This window comes from Erpetoichthys calabaricus, chromosome 17 (genome assembly GCF_900747795.2).
Source record: "Erpetoichthys calabaricus chromosome 17, fErpCal1.3, whole genome shotgun sequence".
Taxonomy (NCBI): domain Eukaryota; kingdom Metazoa; phylum Chordata; class Cladistia; order Polypteriformes; family Polypteridae; genus Erpetoichthys; species Erpetoichthys calabaricus.
The window spans coordinates 5,719,131-5,738,048 of NC_041410.2; the positions used below are offsets into that span (position 1 = coordinate 5,719,131).

Genomic DNA, 18,918 nt, shown 5'->3' on the forward strand with positions numbered 1-18,918 from the left:
AGGTCCCAATGATCTTTTCTGCTGAGCGCATTATCCATTATAGCACCTTACTGTATGTTCAGAGACACTGCAGTTCCAAAACCAGACAGTGATGCAGCTGGTCAGAATGCTCTCAGTGGTGCCCCTGTAGAATATGGTGAGAAAGGGAAGAGGTAGGTTTGCCTTCTTCAGCTGATGAGTTGCTGCTGCACCTTCTTGGCTATGGAGGAGGTGTTGATTGAACAAGAAAGGTCAGCTACCAGGTGCACACCAAGAAATTTGGTGCTCTTAACCAATTGCAAAGTCCTCGATCTGCAGCGGGGTGCAGACAACATGGGCCATCCTGATTTTAACAATCATCTCTTTTGTCTTGTTCACATTAAGAGACAGATTGTTCTTGAACCATGCTGCCAATCATTGTATCTCCATTCTGTTAGCCGACTCATTCCCATTGCGGAGAAGACGTACCACCGTTGTGTCATTCACAAACGTAATGATGATGTTAGAGCTGTACGTAGCCATACCATTGTGACTCAGCACAGTGAACAGAAGTGTGAGGAGTACACAACCCTGGGAGGCAGCAGCACTCAGTGTGATGGTATTAGAGATGGCGTTTTCAAAGCAGATTGTCTGGGATTTCTCTGTCAGGAGATCCAGGATTCAGTTCCATAGGGAAGTTTTGTAGCCTAGTGGACTCGACATCCCTATGAGTTTCTAAGGGATGATGATGTTGAAAGCTGAAATGAAGTCAATGAAAATCATTCTAGCATAAGTGTCTCTTTTTCCTAGATGAGACAGGGCCAGATGAAATGTAGATGATATGACGACTTCAGTAAAACAGTTCCAGTAACAGGCAAACAGGAAAGGGATACAGTATGTGATATGGTATGTCTGGTTTTCAATTGGCCCAAGACTAGCCTCTCAAAGCACTTCATAATGACAGATGCGAGTGCTATAGGATGATAGTCATCGAGGCCAGAGACAGGGATCTTCTTTGGTACGGGTATAATGGTAGAGGCTTTGAAGCATTTGGGGTTGACTGCCTCAGGAAAATGTTGAAGATGTCTGTAAAGATATCTGTCAGCTGGTTTGCATATTCCCTAACTACTTTGCCCCAAGGGAGAAGAGGGACACACAGGCGAACATAACATTAAGCCAATCCACAGTAATCCTAAAACAAGTCCAGATGCAACCTTGGATACTGAGCTATTCAATTGCTGGTGTTAAAATGATGTGAACATGATCTGAAACATTATATTGCACTCAATGCATGACATTGCAATTCTACAGATGGTGGTAAGAGTTGATGCAGGTAACTGTGACATGGCATTCCAATCTTTCCCTGGCACTTAGTTACTCTGAGCTTTACAGATTGTTTAAGATTAATATGAGAGCCTGGTCGAGCCTTATGTTCACCTGGCATATCCATATAGTCAAAACTTGTAGTAATAATCATCCAACAGCATGAAAACCCACACTCTGGCCCTTCAAGGACTTATTTTGTTGTTTGCACAAGTGACTAAAGCATTATTGATGCATTGTTGGTGTGCTGAAGTGACATTTCAAAATCTAAATCTGTCTGTTGCTGCCAATTTATAGTGAACTTGATATACCGAAAGAAGTTATTAGCGTAATGAACATGCCAACCTAATCATTTGCATAACTGATTATGCTCATCTCTGATCCTACTTTTTTTGAGAGTCTACACAGTATTTGTGTGTATTATTTTTAATACAGTATTTGTAATAGACATCCATCCATTTTCAAACCCACTTTTTCTGGTTCTGGGTCACTGGAGGCTGCAGCTTATCAGGACAACATATGGCAAAATATGAAAACCAATCCTGGATGGCATGCATACCACACCAAGCTAATTTTAAATTGCTTATGAACCTACCATACACTCATGCAGATGTAATACAATAAATAAATTAATCCACTTTGTATGGCTGCTTTTTAAATCCAAACGTTTATTCGTGACAATATTACATAATTTTTGTCAACACAGAAGGCAACAGGTGGCAGTATAATATGCAATAATGCAGATGAACCTCTATATACGAATCTCCATAAATATAAAATCCAATGTCTGTCTGTCTGTTTTTCACGAGAGAACTACTTAATGGATTTAGATCGGGCATTTTTCTATAATTTGCTTGAACATTCCGGTGGATTTTGTGATTTCTCTCATTGCGCTAAGTATCATAGTTTGCTTGTGGTGCCGATTTATTTGTGCAAATCCGAGAGAGAGAGAGAGAGAGGCTGAGGGCCGAGGGGAGGGGGAGGCAGAAACCTCCGGAGTAGGGAAATGGGCGGGACCCCCCAATCACGTGCCAGCCTCTGTTCGAGTCGCTCTACCTCTCGTCACGTGTTCAAGCGTACCTTGCCACCGTTTAGCTAGTGATACCTCTTTGTTCAGCAGACATTATCATTTAGAGATTGTTAAAGACTAACGTTTGATATTTTTGAGAGAGAGATCAGAGCTCCGTGTGTTTTAGTTGCTCACTGGCAGGGATATCATGGCCACATGCTCTTCTCCCCACTTGGGGCACGCTGTCCCGTCAGAGCTGAACATGATCAGATACAGTGGCAACGTTTCACGTTCGAGCGCCCCCCACTTGGCCAGAGATATCTTGCCAACTTTGTACATTTTTGGCAAAGAGATCACAACTACATTCTCGCCCCCGATAGCAAAACCAAAAATATTGTACATCAAGAGGCCCTCAGATACGAAAGCTATCAATATAAATTCTTCTCAATACAAATGATTACATTTTTTATTTTTTTTTTATTGATTTTTAAAGTTTGCCCTGTTTCACTACTATGCGGGTGAGGGTGCAGAGGACTGCTAGTAGATAAATAAATACATTTTTAAAGAAATGATGAAGGTTCAAATTTTGAGTAATGGTATTTAGACTAAAATTCATTTATGTGTAACTACTAGTCATAAAGCATTGTCTTATGCATACAGAATGGGAGAAACAAATAGCGGAGTTTGTGTACTAGTGCAGATATAATAATATATCAACCAAATAATTTTCTTTGGATGTAATTGATTTACTGATTGAAGAAGCACAAGTAAAAGAGACTGGCTCATCTATTACTGAAAGGAATTTCCATCTAGAGAAACACATGACTGCTCATACAGTTAATCAGGTTTAGTGAAAAAAATATAATAAGTGACCTCAAATGAAGTGTAACTTTTTGATAAATGTGTTAAAGCCTTCACAGCTCAGTAAACATAACACTATTCTCAAAGCAGTTCATCAGAAGTAACTAAGATGCTAAAGATGGTGGCTGACTGGTGCTTTGTGTAGAAGTTTAGTAATAATTATTGGACATCCAAGCACATTGTTTTTAGAAGGATAATTTTTAATGTACTGATGGTTACTGTGCTTCCTATCAGCTCTTACTGCCAATATACTGCTATTTAAAATCGGTTCAAAATTAACTTAAAAGCGCAGAATTGAACTGTTCATTCATTTTCAAGTAATATCAACATGTTTTTAACAGTTCCGGTGGGAAGAGACAGTCAGACTGCAGCAAATGACACAACCTTCAGGATTATTTTAACCAAGTAGTTATAGGTACGCTATGCCATACATAAACTAATATTACCAATATTTTCACAACATTTTTCTAGTCACTATTAAGTATTATGATATGTTTGTTTTCATTTTCAGTAGATAATTCTGAGATCTATGACTTGTTGGTAATATCTACAATATTCTTTAAAGGTGGTGGATATTTCTGATTAGTTTCCCATTAAAACGTTAGAAGCACATGCAGCAACCTAGAAAAGGCTGTAACTTCAGTCCCAATCAGGAGCGGAGTGAGTCTCAAAACCGGCCCGGGCATCCTTCAACAAATGAGGTGACGAGGTCGACCCACTCGGCCCGTTATTCATTGTAATTTTCTTAACATTTGTGATGAGTACGCAGCTTGCTATTTGCTATGACCCTATGATATGAACTCTACTCAATAATCCAACTGCTCATTTACAATGGAATAAATGATAACTGAGGTTATAATGAAAACCTCACACGATCAAAATGTTCCATTAACAACGATAAACTATAAATGTTCCGTCCTAATATGAAAAATTCCTATCCTGTGCTTTATAACTTTATTTCATCATACTAGCAATCAGCTGAAAACCACTAATTATCGCTCACGTTGACGACCAGAGAACAATAAAATGCATAATACATAATCTAAACTAATTATTAGTACCGAAGAATTTAAATACTAGATGAGATAAAATAAATTGCAATAAAGTATATGCTGGGGGTTCTCAAACTGTGAAGTAACAAAAAAGGGGGCGCGAATGTTGCCATATGTGGCGTAATTTTGCTATTCGTAGGGAAATTTTAAACTTGCAGCGGTGTATCGGTAGCAAAAAATATAGGAATAAATTTTATTAGGGTTTAAAAAAAACATTAGGGGGGCGCGATTAAAACTGTTATGAAAACTTGGGTCGCAGATACTTAAAGGTTGAGAAACGCTGGGAGGCCTGTAGGCTAAACAAAATGTAGCAGTATCAAAACAGAATCAGCAAAAGGCAGTTTTGACCAAATTTTTCGCTGAATTTAAATACTAGATTACATAAAATAAATTGCAATAAAGTATATGCTAAATGAAATGTAGCGGTATCGAAACAGAAATCGGCAAAAGGCAGTTTTGACAAAATTTTTCGCTGAATTTAAATACTAGATTACATAAAATAAATTGCAATAAAGTATATGCTAAATGAAATGTAGCGGTATCGAAACAGAAATCGGCAAAAGGCAGTTTTGACCAAATTTTTCACCAAATTTATTGCTGAATATAAATACTAGATGACATAAAATAAATTGCAATAAAGTATAGGCTAAACAAAATATAGCAGTATCGAAACAGAAATCGGCAAAAGGCAGTTTTGACAAAATTTTTCGCTGCAACGTTGTGTACTGACAACTAAAAGAACTTGATGACGTAAGTCAGTATTATTATATAGGACTATAGAAATCGCAGTACCTGACAGATAATGTTTAGTAGTTTAGAAAATTAATTTTAATGTCAAACAGTAACCAGTACAGAAAATGTATTTCATGAAACGGCCGGTCCATGACCAGACCAGAGTTCGCAGCCCACCGGGCATTGCCCAAATGCCCCAATAGCCAGTCCGCCCCTGGTCCCAAGATTAAGAACAGTAGAATGACTATTCACTTACATGGGGTGCTTCAAAGACGTCTCCTGCTTCTTCCTTCATGCACATATTTAATGTATGAAAAAATGGGCTTTCTGAAAAAATGAGTTTAGTTTAATGTGCAAATTATTTTTTCTTAAGAAATGAACTAAAACATGGCTGTATAACTTTCTCCAGTTGCACTGCTAGTTGAAGATGCTGGAAACAGTTGTAAAACATCAAGCAAATGACATCTATTTGAAAGTATTAACTGTTGTATTTTTAAACATCCTCAGGGAAAACATCTGTGCCCTGAATTCTAATTACAGCAAACCGTGTAGTAATCCATAGTTGGTTATACAGACAAGTGAAAGTAGGACATTTCTTCTGCTTTAGTGTCTAGGGACTATAATAAAGGATGCAGTGTCCTATTGTGTCACATTTAAAATGACAGTAAGGAAAGTAAACTAACATTCTCAAACCCCTAAATCCAATTCAGGGCAGCTGATAAGAGAGTGTTTGTGGTCAAGATGATGCTAAGGAAAATAAATTTTAATTGACCCTGTAATCTGGCATTACACTAATCTGTTCATAACAGAAATGTAAATACAAGATGGCATCCTTCCTAACATCATTCTTGTTTGTTTCCTTAGCAAAGAATTGCTTGAGTTAACATGCAAGGTGCTTGGTCTCAAAACCAAGTGTTCATTGACTTCATGGATCAGGCAGTAGCATTCTGAGAAGACATTAATGTGACTGTCGCTTGTCTTACTTTAATATGGATGGTAAAATTAGAAAATTCTCTAACTTACTGCAAAATAAACAATGTGGTTAATACTGATGTTGACACAATCACCTTAATAAAAGGATGAGTGTCTCTCTTTACATTACGGAAGATATTAATTCCTACTAGTTTCAGAACTTTAATTGTGATCTCCTGATAAACACCTTCTTAAAGCTATCAAGACAGGATAGAAAATGAAAAGAAAAAACACTGTACGAGACCGAGACTGCACCTTTACTTTAGGAGCCCCAAATGCACAAATTATTTAAAAGATGTTTTAGTCCATGCCAACTGGAATTTTTTATCCCTCTCCACTATTTTTAAGATGTACGATATATGAAAATTATATACAGCATATGCATACAGCAATTAAATGTGATCTAATTAGTATTAAAAACATTTGGGTAAATATATTTTTATATTTCTAAGTACATAATTATTGATATCTACAGTTTAGCTTGTCTTATATTTTAACTGTACTATATTTGCTATAGTTTAACACATTGTAGACTTATGAATGGAAGTATTATTCATACAAAATGATTTGAAGTGAACTGTAAATTTAAATTACTTAACTTTTTAATTTTCAAATTAAAATAATGTTATTTACATGACCCCCATTGCCCCTAAGTGGGGGGGGGGGGGGGGCCCTATTATTCTTTAAGTAAGTGAAGTGATCTTCACGGTTTGCATCTTTCTGACATTTTCTAGGCTCAACATTTATCAAGAAGGTGGAAGTGCTTTTCAATCCCTGTTAAACTGATGGGAACTTCCTTCTCACTTTCTGATGTGTACACCACAATTACTAGTATAAAATACAGTACAATCCCTCTTAACTGGCCACCTCGGGACTGGACCCGTGGCCTGTTGCCGTTTTGGCCGGTTAATCCGACCCATACCTATTTTCAAGTAGAAAAATATTTCTAAGGTGTGTACTGTACACCTCTTCGACGTTCCTGAAGAAACCATATCCACAAGGCTTTATCCACGATTTCGCACACAGGTTTTTTTTCTTGTACAATGACTGGACAGTGTGGTGTAGCGGGTCCACAGCTCAAATTAAAAAGGCCACTTTTTAAATAAATACAGTAATCCCTCCTCCATCGCGGGGGTTGCGTTCCAGAGCCACCCGCGAAATAAGAAAATCCGCGAAGTAGAAACCACATGTTTATATGGTTATTTTTATATTGTCATGCTTGGGTCACAGATTTGCGCAGAAACACAGGAGGTTGTAGAGAGACAGGAACGTTATTCAAACACTTTCAAAAGTTTAAACTGTGCTCCATGACAAGACAGAGATGACAGTTCCATCTCACAATTAAAAGAATGCAAACATATCTTCCTCTTCAAAGGAGTGTGCGTCAGGAGCACAGAATGTCACATAGATAGAGAAAAGCAAACAAATCAATAGGGCTGTTTGGCTTTTAAGTATGCGAAGCACCGCTGGTACAAAGCTGTTGAAGGTGGCAGCTCACACCCCCTCCGTCAGGAGCAGACAGAGAGAGAGAGAGAGAGAGAGAGAGAGAGAGAGAGTTTGTTTTTCAATCAAAAATCAATACGTGCCCTTCGAGCTTTTAAGTATGCGAAGCACCGTGCTGCATGTCATTTCAGGAAGCAGCTGCACAAAAGATAGCAACGTGAAGATAATCTTTCAGTATTTTTAGACGAGCGTCCGTATCGTCTAGGTGTGCGAACAGCCCCCCTGCTCAATCCCCCTACGTTAGGATCAGAGAAAGTCAGCGCAAGAGAGAGAGAAAAGTAAGCTGGGTAGCTTCTCAGCCATCTGCCAATAGCGTCCCTTGTATGAAATCAACTGGGCAAACCAACTGAGGAAGCATGTACCAGAAATTAAAAGACCCATTGTCCGCAGAAATCCGCGAACCAGCAAAAAATCCGCGATATATATTTAAATATGCTTACATATAAAATCTGCGATGGAGTGAAGCCGCGAAAGGCGAAGCGTGATATAGCGAGGGATCACTGTAATCGCCCCACTCGCGGCTTAGCGAGTATGTGTGGCTGATCGGTTCCCGGGGAATTTGTGATGTGGGCAATCGTAGCTTAAGTGCACAGGTGAGGAGTCGTCCGCATCCGTAATTGTTCCCGGGAACTGCTGATTGCCACATCTGATCCACGTCCCCATGATAAACAGAAGCGCGAGGCGGCTAGGTGGAGAACAGGAACGAACGGGAGGTTAATGGAGATGGAAGCAAATAGAGGAAAGCCAGTGTAGGAGAACAAGTGAGTGAGCGAGAGCAGAATCGATGGAGCAAAGGCAGGTAGCTGGAAGGTGAACCCTTGCAGATGAGTGTTTGGCCAACACTCAGTGGGGCTGAAGAAAGCGGTCACTCCAGCTGAGCGATCACGGAGCTGGAGTCACCGGTATTGAAGACGACTGGCCGTTGAAAGGCAGCGGTAGTCGTGGAGGCTTTGGGCTGATTTAGCCCCAGTGTGAGCGCCCTGGCTGCTGGGGAAAGAACGCAAGTCTTGGTCTGGATGGAGCCCGACGTAGCCAGGGATCGGAGGGCTACCGGACCAGTGTGGAAGGCAGCTGCACCTGCAGGTAGGGTGACTCCCTTGTTGCGAAGCCCGATGGGAGAAGCAGGGGAGCCGCCAGGTAGAAAGAAGAAGGCACCGTGGAAAATTCATAAAGGAATATGTAAACGGAAATCACTCTGAGCGTAGGAGCCCTTCCAGGAAAGAAGGAAGTGCATACATACTGTATAATATAAAGAAGAACTCAGGATTAAAAATTTTTTTTAAATTTTGTTTTATATTAACAGGCCGGTTAATCCGTTGGCCAGTTAATGCGAGGCCAGTTAAGAGGGATTGTACTGTACACATAATAGGATTATGAGTGTGAGTAGCAACATTGTACGTTGCATCATAATTTATGCATTTCAATTACTAGATTGCTGTGAAAAGTGAGCAGAACAAAATATATTGTCTCAAGAAGTGTAGAGGCTGACCCTACCATCCACAATCAGAATTACATCCCTATGCATTCCCTCAGAGATTGATTTTTACATCCTGCATGTTGTTTGCAGAAATAATTTGAATATGCTATCTTATTCATATGCTGTTGATTTCTAAATGCATTCATTTTCTAGGAGTGTAAGCAGCGCTGATTACGCTGCTATGATCCAGAGATAAAACGTTGTTGTCTGGAACAACTGGTTGTCATACAGCAAGAGATGTAACAGATCTTTGTTTATCCCGTGTAGAGAGAGTTTCTGCCCATCGATAAAGTAAATCACTTGTGTTTGTCTGCCTAAAGGTTACCTGTGCAGTGCTACTCCCTGCTGAAGTAAAATGGGCCAGCACATGGAATTTGAACCATTTTCAAAAGCATTGCCTATTTTTTATTTACTGTTAAAAACAAATACCATGATTTGTTTGTTTTTTTTTAACTGTAGCTTAATGTAAGAAAGCTTATATGAGTGGGTGATCAAAAGGTTTTGAGCTTGATCCTAAAAGGTGTATTCTACAGCACTGAATTTGTAAGTGGCCTAAGATCAGTTTCTGAATAAATACATAAATTACAGGTTTCTGGCATTTACTGTATATAGTGTATGACTTTTGTTTTATGACCAACTCAATATTGATGCTGAAAGCTGAAAAATCAAGTACAATATTGTGGTAGCACTGAAGTTCTAACACTAGTGGCTAATTCTTGTCAAAGCAATTGAAAGCAAGACCAGGCCCTCTTCATACTTAAGAGCTGGCCTAGAGAACACTATGGTGGCCAGAGGTCTTTCTAAGATGCCAAAGGTCTGGCAAATCTTTGACACTTACTATTGAAGAAAACGTTGCTGCTGTGGAGCAAATCATAAGTGAGAATCAAAGAGTAATGGTGTGGGAGACAAAGTCACTGTAAAGAAAAGTGATAGGTTAGTTGAATTAATTCCTCATTAACAATTAAACTTGAACAAGATCTGAATATGTTGTGTGCCCAGAATAAGGAATCACCACATAAAATGTTACAAGGAAAACCCAAGCTAATAGGATTCAAAAATTATTAGTGCCTTTAATTAGCACATGGTGGGGCAACAGAAAGACAACCCCCAAAAATGGAATGGTTTTGCAGGTGGTGGCCACAGACAATTGCTCTCGCCTTATGCTTCCTGGGAGACTCAGCAAATCTTCTTTCGACAGCATATATGGATGTGCCATCCTGGAAGAGTTGGACTACTTGTGCAAGATGAGTATGCTGCAAGTACCGCCTTATGCTACCAGTAGTGACAAGGACACTAGCAAATAAAAAATAAAAACTACAGTAGAATCAGTGAGAGTATATATATATATATATATATATATATATATATATATATATATATATATATACACATATTGTATAGTTTATTGTCAAATAATGTAAGGAGTACGTGATATGTGTTTCACCCTTATTTGGGCTCATCAGGCGTACGTTCTCTACTGCTCCCCTTGTGGGGATCGAACCTCAGACATCAGCGACGAAATCCCTTTACGCTGTGCCACGGCGTGTAGTTCGTTTATTTGACAGCCTGTAGATCAGAGTAATTACATTCATTGCATTTGTAGTCTGAGTCCCGACCTGATTGTATGGGTGGTTACCTACCAGCCAAATAAACGAACTACACGCCATGGTGCAGCGTAAAGGGATTTCGTCTCTGACGCTGACGTCTGAGGTTCGATCCCCGCAAGGGGAGCAGTAGAGTGTGTACGCCTGATGAGCCCAAATAAGGGCGAAACACGTGTCGCATACTCTTTACATTATTTGACAGTAAACTATGCAACATTCCATGATCTGCTTCTCTCAACTGAAGAGGGCCCCGTGGCGGATGTTTGCCGAATGGCAGACCAACCACATGCGTTACCTGGTAGGTAACCACCCATACAATCAGGTTGGGACTCAGACTATGAATGCAATGAATATATATATATATATATATATATATATATATATATATATATACTGCTCAAAAAAAATTAAGGGAACGCTTAATCATCACAGTCTGGTACAAGTTAATTAAGCTTCTGGGATATCATTCTGTTCAGTATATTATATATATATATATACATATATATATATATATATATTATGGAAGGTAGCCTTGGACACAAGCATGCAGACACAGGAAGTCTCGAAACACACATGTTTATTAACAATAAAAGTCTGCACACAACACAGTGCCTTGCACCAAACACCCTTGTGTCAGTCCCTTTCTCCTCCACTCTCTGGACTGCTTCTGCCGCCTTTCCACCTCTCCTCATGAGCGTTATCGTCTTCCTCCCCTGGCGGTGGCCCTCCTGTGGTCCGGTGGAGGTATTGTCCCTCTCTCGGTCCTTCCAGGCCTGGGTCCTGGCCATCCGCCACAATATATATATATATATATATATATATATATATATATATATATATATATATATATATATATATATATATATACAGTGGTGTGAAAAACTATTTGCCCCCTTCCTGATTTCTTATTCTTTTGCATGTTTGTCACACAAAATGTTTCTGATCATCAAACACATTTAACCATTAGTCAAATATAACACAAGTAAACACAAAATGCAGTTTTTAAATGATGGTTTTTATTATTTAGGGAGAAAAAAAATCCAAACCTACATGGCCCTGTGTGAAAAAGTAATTGCCCCCTTGTTAAAAATTAACCTAACTGTGGTGTATCACACCTGAGTTCAATTTCCGTAGCCACCCCCAGGCCTGATTACTGCCACACCTGTTTCAATCAAGAAATCACTTAAATAGGAGCTGCCTGACACAGAGAAGTAGACCAAAAGCACCTCAAAAGCTAGACATCATGACAAGATCCAAAGAAATTCAGGAACAAATGAGAACAGAAGTAATTGAGATCTATCAGTCTGGTAAAGGTTATAAAGCCATTTCTAAAGCTTTGGGACTCCAGCGAACCACAGTGAGAGCCATTATCCACAAATGGCAAAAACATGGAACAGTGGTGAACCTTCCCAGGAGTGGCCGGCCGACCAAAATTACCCCAAGAGCGCAGAGACGACTCATCCGAGAGGTCACAAAAGACCCCAGGACAACGTCTAAAGAACTGCAGGCCTCACTTGCCTCAATTAAGGTCAGTGTTCACGACTCCACCATAAGAAAGAGACTGGGCAAAAACGGCCTGCATGGCAGATTTCCAAGACGCAAACCACTGTTAAGCAAAAAGAACATTAGGGCTCGTCTCAATTTTGCTAAGAAACATCTCAATGATTGCCAAGACTTTTGGGAAAATACCTTGTGGACTGATGAGACAAAAGTTGAACTTTTTGGAAGGCAAATGTCCCGTTACATCTGGCGTAAAAGGAACACAGCATTTCAGAAAAAGAACATCATACCAACAGTAAAATATGGTGGTGGTAGTGTGATGGTCTGGGGTTGTTTTGCTGCTTCAGGACCTGGAAGGCTTGCTGTGATAGATGGAACCATGAGTTCTACTGTCTACCAAAAAATCCTGAAGGAGAATGTCCGGCCATCTGTTCGTCAACTCAAGCTGAAGCGATCTTGGGTGCTGCAACAGGACAATGACCCAAAACACACCAGCAAATCCATCTCTGAATGGCTGAAGAAAAACAAAATGAAGACTTTGGAGTGGCCTAGTCAAAGTCCTGACCTGAATCCAATTGAGATGCTATGGCATGACCTTAAAAAGGCGGTTCATGCTAGAAAACCCTCAAATAAAGCTGAATTACAACAATTTTGCAAAGATGAGTGGGCCAAAATTCCTCCAGAGCACTGTAAAAGACTCATTGCAAGTTATCGCAAACGCTTGATTGCAGTTATTGCTGCTAAGGGTGGCCCAACCAGTTATTAGGTTCAGGGGGCAATTACTTTTTCACACAGGGCCATGTAGGTTTGGATTTTTTTTTCTCCCTAAATAATAAAAACCATCATTTACAAACTGCATTTTGTGTTTACTTGTGTTATATTTGACTAATGGTTAAATGTGTTTGATGATCAGAAACATTTTGTGTGACAAACATGCAAAAGAATAAGAAATCAGGAAGGGGGCAAATAGTTTTTCACACCACTGTATATATATATATATATATATATGTTTGAAAAACTACTGTATCCCCTGTTTTAAACACTTGCTACAACCTCCTCTAACACAAACGTTTTCTTCAATGTTTATTAATGTTGGGAAATGTTGGAGAACATGTTCTTCCCATGTCTGTGTGGATTTTCCACAGGATACTTAGGTTTTCCTCTCAAATACCCATAAATGATGTGCAAATTAGGTTGATAGGTGACTGTACATTGTCCCTGTATGGGTATATACTGTATATATATATATATATATATATATATATATATATATATATATATATATATATATATATGAGTGCTGTCTATGACAGATTGGCACTCTGTCCGCCCAGATATTTTTCGTACATAAACTTTGTTGGCTACAAAACTTAGACTGGCTTTACATAGAACAAATGCTAAAAATTCAAATAGGTTGTATAGACTTTTGACAAACACACAGACAGATGTATAAATGTCCACCCTTTGTTAAACCTTATCTTAATAAGTCGAGGGTCACAAGGGGACAAAGCCTATTCTAATATATAGAATAAAAGACAGAAATCAAAGCTGAGCTCGTCATCTTGTGTGGAGGTCACATTCACAGACACAGACACACACAGTAATTTATTGTACTCAAGTAACCTAATCTGGAGAAGACTCCATGCAGACATATGATAACTAAACTAACACAGAGATATTGTCTTGTCTATTATTTGTAACGTTATAAAACGTACTTACATGCTATCCTCAGCTCTGCAATGTATACCCTATTTGTTTTTTTTTTCTTTTTTGTCGAACCAAACAAACTTCGTAGATATAGATGATTTCACCCCAGCAGAGTCACCAGTATTTTAAGTAGGAGGAAGTTGGAGCAACATTAACAAAGCATGCATGCAGGTCGTGAGCACGGCTGACCAATTAGAAGCTCATGCACAGGTTTTAAAGAAGTTAATGGATGCATTAGGCTCCAAAAAATTACAAACCAACCAGGTTCTACATGTAGATGTTGTAGATGAATGGTTTATATTGGCATTTGGGGGGGTTGATTTGCAACCAGTTTATAAGATAAGTTGGCATGGACACACAGACCAGTTCATGGATGGACACATGAGTTTCATAGTGCATTTTGATTGGATGAATTTATCAGTAGGCGTTGAGCCAATAAAGCACAGTTTAAAGAAAGCATGTAAAAAGATAAAACAAGAAATAATCATTATACTTTTACAAACGTAAAACTCCTATTATAATAATAAACAAACATTAATGAAGTAATTTAATGCTATAGGTTAGCTGAATCGTTAACTTCATTTGGTTGAACTTATATTCTGCACTTTTCTCTTTGAAAACCCCGGCCAACTATCTGTAGAATGTCTTTTTTTAGGACAGACCAATGGCTTCCTTACGGCTCTTAAAGTACTGAAAAATTGGCCTCTGATACAAACACTGTTTAAATAATTTAGGAGTGAAATATTTCATAAATACACTGCAGTACCAATTTATTAAAAATTGAAATAAATCATATCACGTTTAGCATGCAAGCTTAAAACTATGCAAGACTGAATCCTTGACTGCAAACTACTGGCCACAAGGGATGCTTATATAAGACTTCTAGGAAGACATTTCATGCATCACTGGAAATAAAAGTCCCTGTGAAGACACGGTGAGCCTATCATTTTTCATTAACATCTGGATTATTTGTTGCTTGCTGTCAATATTTCAGACACAGAGCCAACTAACGTCTGTCTTGTGCTCTTCAGTCTGTAATGTACTATATAACCACAATGGGCTGCACATATCAATACGCTTAAATGCTAGCAAGACCCCTGGAAAATGTGATGTTTCACACATTTTATATTGTCTTTTATGGTTTATTTTCAAGGTAAGCCTGTTCTCATTCTTCACTTTGTTTCCAGTTCAGTTTTTCAGAAGCACACCATATGCTCAATGCCTTCCTTGGTAAAAAAATATATCCATTGAACATACTGTTAAGAGAAGCATTTAACAAGTTCCTAAAGTAAGAAATACACCCACATGGAAGTGTGTGAGGGATGCTAGCAGAATCATTTCACGTGTTTAACCTAATTCCTGAACATTTTGTGGAATGTATTAATGATAAGATTTCTAGCGCTGATGCATTATTAGAAGAGCTCTTTAAAAACACATAAAAATGAACTTGTCTCAGGATGGCCTGAGAGACACCTAAGTTCCTTTAACTTCAGGATCTAGTAATGTTATGATTAGCATACAGTAATTCATGTGGAATGTGACCAGAGCCTCAGAATTCAGTACAGTTCCCTGTTGGTCTCAGAGACTATTGACACGGCTTTATACGCACATCACAGAAAGTAAGAGGGCAACACTTCCACATTCTACTTTGTTTTTAAACTAAAGCAAAGAGCAACACAAAATGCACTTACCCCTAGGTCTGTAACTAAGATATCAGTTATGCTTCCCAGGACTGTGACAAAATCAAAAATATTCCATGCATCACGAAAATAGTTCTGCAAAGAGAAAAAAAAGTTTAGTATATTTTGCTGAGAGAGACAGTTCAATGCTGCATATGGCCTGCACTATGATGAACAAGAAAAAACAAAAACACAAGAACAGTTGTTAGTTAACCAGACTGATCAGTCAGAAAGTCATTGTCCAACCCGCTATATCCTAACACAGGGTCACGGGGGTCTGCTGGAGACAATCCCAGCCAGCACAGGGGGCAAGGCAGGTACAGACCCCGGACAGGCAGGGCCCCAGCCCAGCACAGACAGACTGATCAAAAAGTCAATGTCAACTTTATTTATATAGCACATTTAAAATAACATCGGAATGCTGTGGCCAAAGTGCTTTACAATAATAGAATTAAAGAAAAACATACAATTAACATGAATAACATAAATAGAAATAAAATAAATGAACATAAATAAAATAAATAGTAAATAGAAGTAATGTTACATAATCACAATGAGGAAAACATCAGTATTACTGAAGGTCACGGAAAACAAGTGAATAGAAAGGAGTCTTTAATCTCATTTTGAATTGTAGACGACTCCTTTATGTGACAAGGTTAAGAGTTCCAAAGCCCGGTCTGTCCCCCTTGGTATGAGGGACAACAAGAGACAACTGACCAGAAGATCTACGCACTCTCTAGATGGCTGGTGTGAACCACATAATTCGGATAAAGAGGCAGGAGCAAGCCCATGTAAAGATTTGAAAGCTAGCAACAAGATTTTAAAATCAATTCGAAAACCGCCAGGCAGCCAGTGTAAAGAAGCTAATATTGGAGAAACAGAATCAGACTTTCTTGCCCCAACCAGAAAGCGAGCAGCGGCATTCTGGACCAACTGTAACCTGCGTATCAGGGATTTGCTAATCCCAGAATGCAGCGAGTTGCAGTAATCAAGGCGAGAAAAGATAAAAGCAGGAGTAGCTTTCTCAAGATCCCTAGAAGATAAAAAAGGCCTAAAAGACAAAGCTGGAAAAAGCAACTCTAGACTACAGAATTAACTTGTTTCTCAAAAGAGAGGTTACTGTCAAAGATAACACCAAGATTGCGGACTTGAGGTTTGCAAAAGACCGAGAAAGAGCCGAGAAGTCCAAGACCAATTTTGTCTTTAGCTGATAGACCCCACTATAAGCACCTCCATTTTATTTTGATTCAGATCAAGAAAATTATTAGCCATCCAGGATCTTAGTTCAAAAAGACAGTTGTGCAGTTGATTCATTGTAGAGTTGCAGACGGGAATATAAACCTGTGTATCATCAGCATAGCAGTGAAAAGAAATGTTAAATTTCCTAAAAATAGCTCCAATAGGGTGAAGGTATATAGAGAATAAAATAGGACCCAAAATGGATACCTGAGGAACACCACTTTTAAGAGGAGCAGTAGACAAAAAAGAGGAATTTAAAGTCACTGAAAAGTGTCTACCAGTTAGATATGACCTGAACCAGTTAAGAGCGGCCCCTTTAAGCCCAACAAGATGTTCAAGCCGCAACAGCAATATCTCATGGTCAATAGTGTTAAAGGCAGCGGACAGGTCAAGGAGGACAAAGACTGCAGTCAGTAATAATAGAGATGTCATTGAATACTTTAAGGAGGGCCGTCTCAACACCATGATATCACCTAAAGCCAGATTGGTTGATCTCAAATAAATTATTGGAGTTAAGGTGATCAACCAATTGATTATAAATAATTCTTTCTAATATTTTAGCCAGAAATGGCAATTGGGAAATCGGGCAAAAATTGGCTAAAACTCCAGGATCATTAAGAATACCTAAGGAAGTGTTTTTGTCGTCCATTCTGAGCTGGAATTCATAGTGCACATTATTAAATTTTGCCTCTCCTTATTCTCACAAATCTAAGGAGAATCTTTGCCTCCAGAACCCTTTTCTCCCATTCCTATCAGAAAGGAAGCCAGAGGGACATCATCCAGGGCTCACCCTGAATAGCGTGTGTATCATTATCACATGAATTTTGAAAGTTGGGTGAAAAATGTATAGTGGACACCCGCTCTACTGGGTGTGCTAAAAGGGAAGTTTATATACAGTCATATGAAAAAGTTTGGGAGCCCCTCTTAAGTCTTTGGATTTTTCTCAAAGACCCTCCCTTCTCCCTCTGCATGAATGCCTTTGTAGATTTCCAAATGTGTTTTGGCTCATTGTCTTGTTGGAATATCCAACCCCTGTGTAACTTCAACTTTGTGGCTGATGCTTGAACATTATCCTGAAGAATGTGTTGATATTGGGTTGAATTCATCAGACCCTCGACTTTAACAAGGGCCCCAGTCCCTGAACTAGCCACACAGCCCCACAGCATGATGGAACCTCCACCAAATTTGACAGTAGGTAGCAGGTGTTTTTCTTGGAATGCGCTCTTCTTCTTCTGCCATGCAAAGCGCTTTTTGTTCTGACCAAATAACTCCATTTTTGTCTCATCAGTCCAAAGCACTTTGTTCCAAATGAATCTGGCTTGTTTAAATGAGCATTGGCATACAACAAGTGACTCTGTTTGTGGCGTGAGTGCAGAAAGGGCTTCTTTCTCATCACCCTGCCATACAGATGCGCTGAATTATACAACAATGTACAGGTCTTTGGAGGTGATCTGTGGGTTGTCTGTCACCATTCTCACAATCCTGCTCATATGCCGCTCCTGTATTTTTCTTGGCCTGCCAGACCTGCTGGTTTAACAGCAACTGTGCCTGTGGCCTTCCATTTCCTGATTCCATTCCTTACAGTTGAAACTGACAGTTTAGATCTTTGAGATGGCTTTTTGTAGCCTTCCCCTAAACCATGAGACTCAACAATCTTTGTTTTCAGATGTTTGGAGAGTTGCTTTGAGGGTCCCATGCTGTCACTCTTCAGAGGAGAGTCAAAGGGAAGGAAGCACAACTTGTCCACCTTAAATACCTTTTCTCATCATTGGACACACTGGTCTAACTAGGCTTAACGAGCTCATCCAACCAATTTAGTGTTGCAAGTAATAAGCATTGAGCAGTGACAGGCATTCAAATCAGCCCAATGACAAGGGGACCCACATTTGTGCACAGCCAGTTTTTCACATTTGATTTAATTTCATACAACTAAATACTGCGTCACTAAAAATCTTTGTTCAGAAAACACCTCAGTACTCAGAGATGTTCCTAGGAAATGAAAGACATACCACTGTAATCTTTTTGGCTGAAAGTCGAGTCAATTATTATGCAGGCTGTGAGGGGTTCACAAACTTTTTCATATGACTGTATTATGATATATATTATATATATATATACATTCTTCAAATTCAAAGCGGCTCTTTATGGAGTTGTATATGTATATCTGATTAAATCATTTGGAGATATTTAGGTACTGTTTATCTGAGCTAAAATATTATTGGGTAGCATGATGTACATTTTGAAATATAACATTCATGGAAGCTGGTAAGCTGCCTCTATTATCATCCTAAGACAAATATGC

General features: G+C 39.0%; 1 protein-coding gene across 1 annotated transcript in view; it reads right to left on the reverse strand.

Annotated features, from left to right (window-relative positions):
• Positions 1–18,918, reverse strand: part of LOC114667235 (voltage-dependent P/Q-type calcium channel subunit alpha-1A-like) — a 476,759-nt gene that overhangs the window by 120,906 nt on the left and 336,935 nt on the right. Inside the window, exon 33 of the mRNA XM_051920739.1 lies at positions 15,390–15,473. Within this exon, the coding sequence (XP_051776699.1) occupies positions 15,390–15,473 (84 nt within the window). The remainder of the gene's footprint in view (positions 1–15,389; positions 15,474–18,918) is intronic.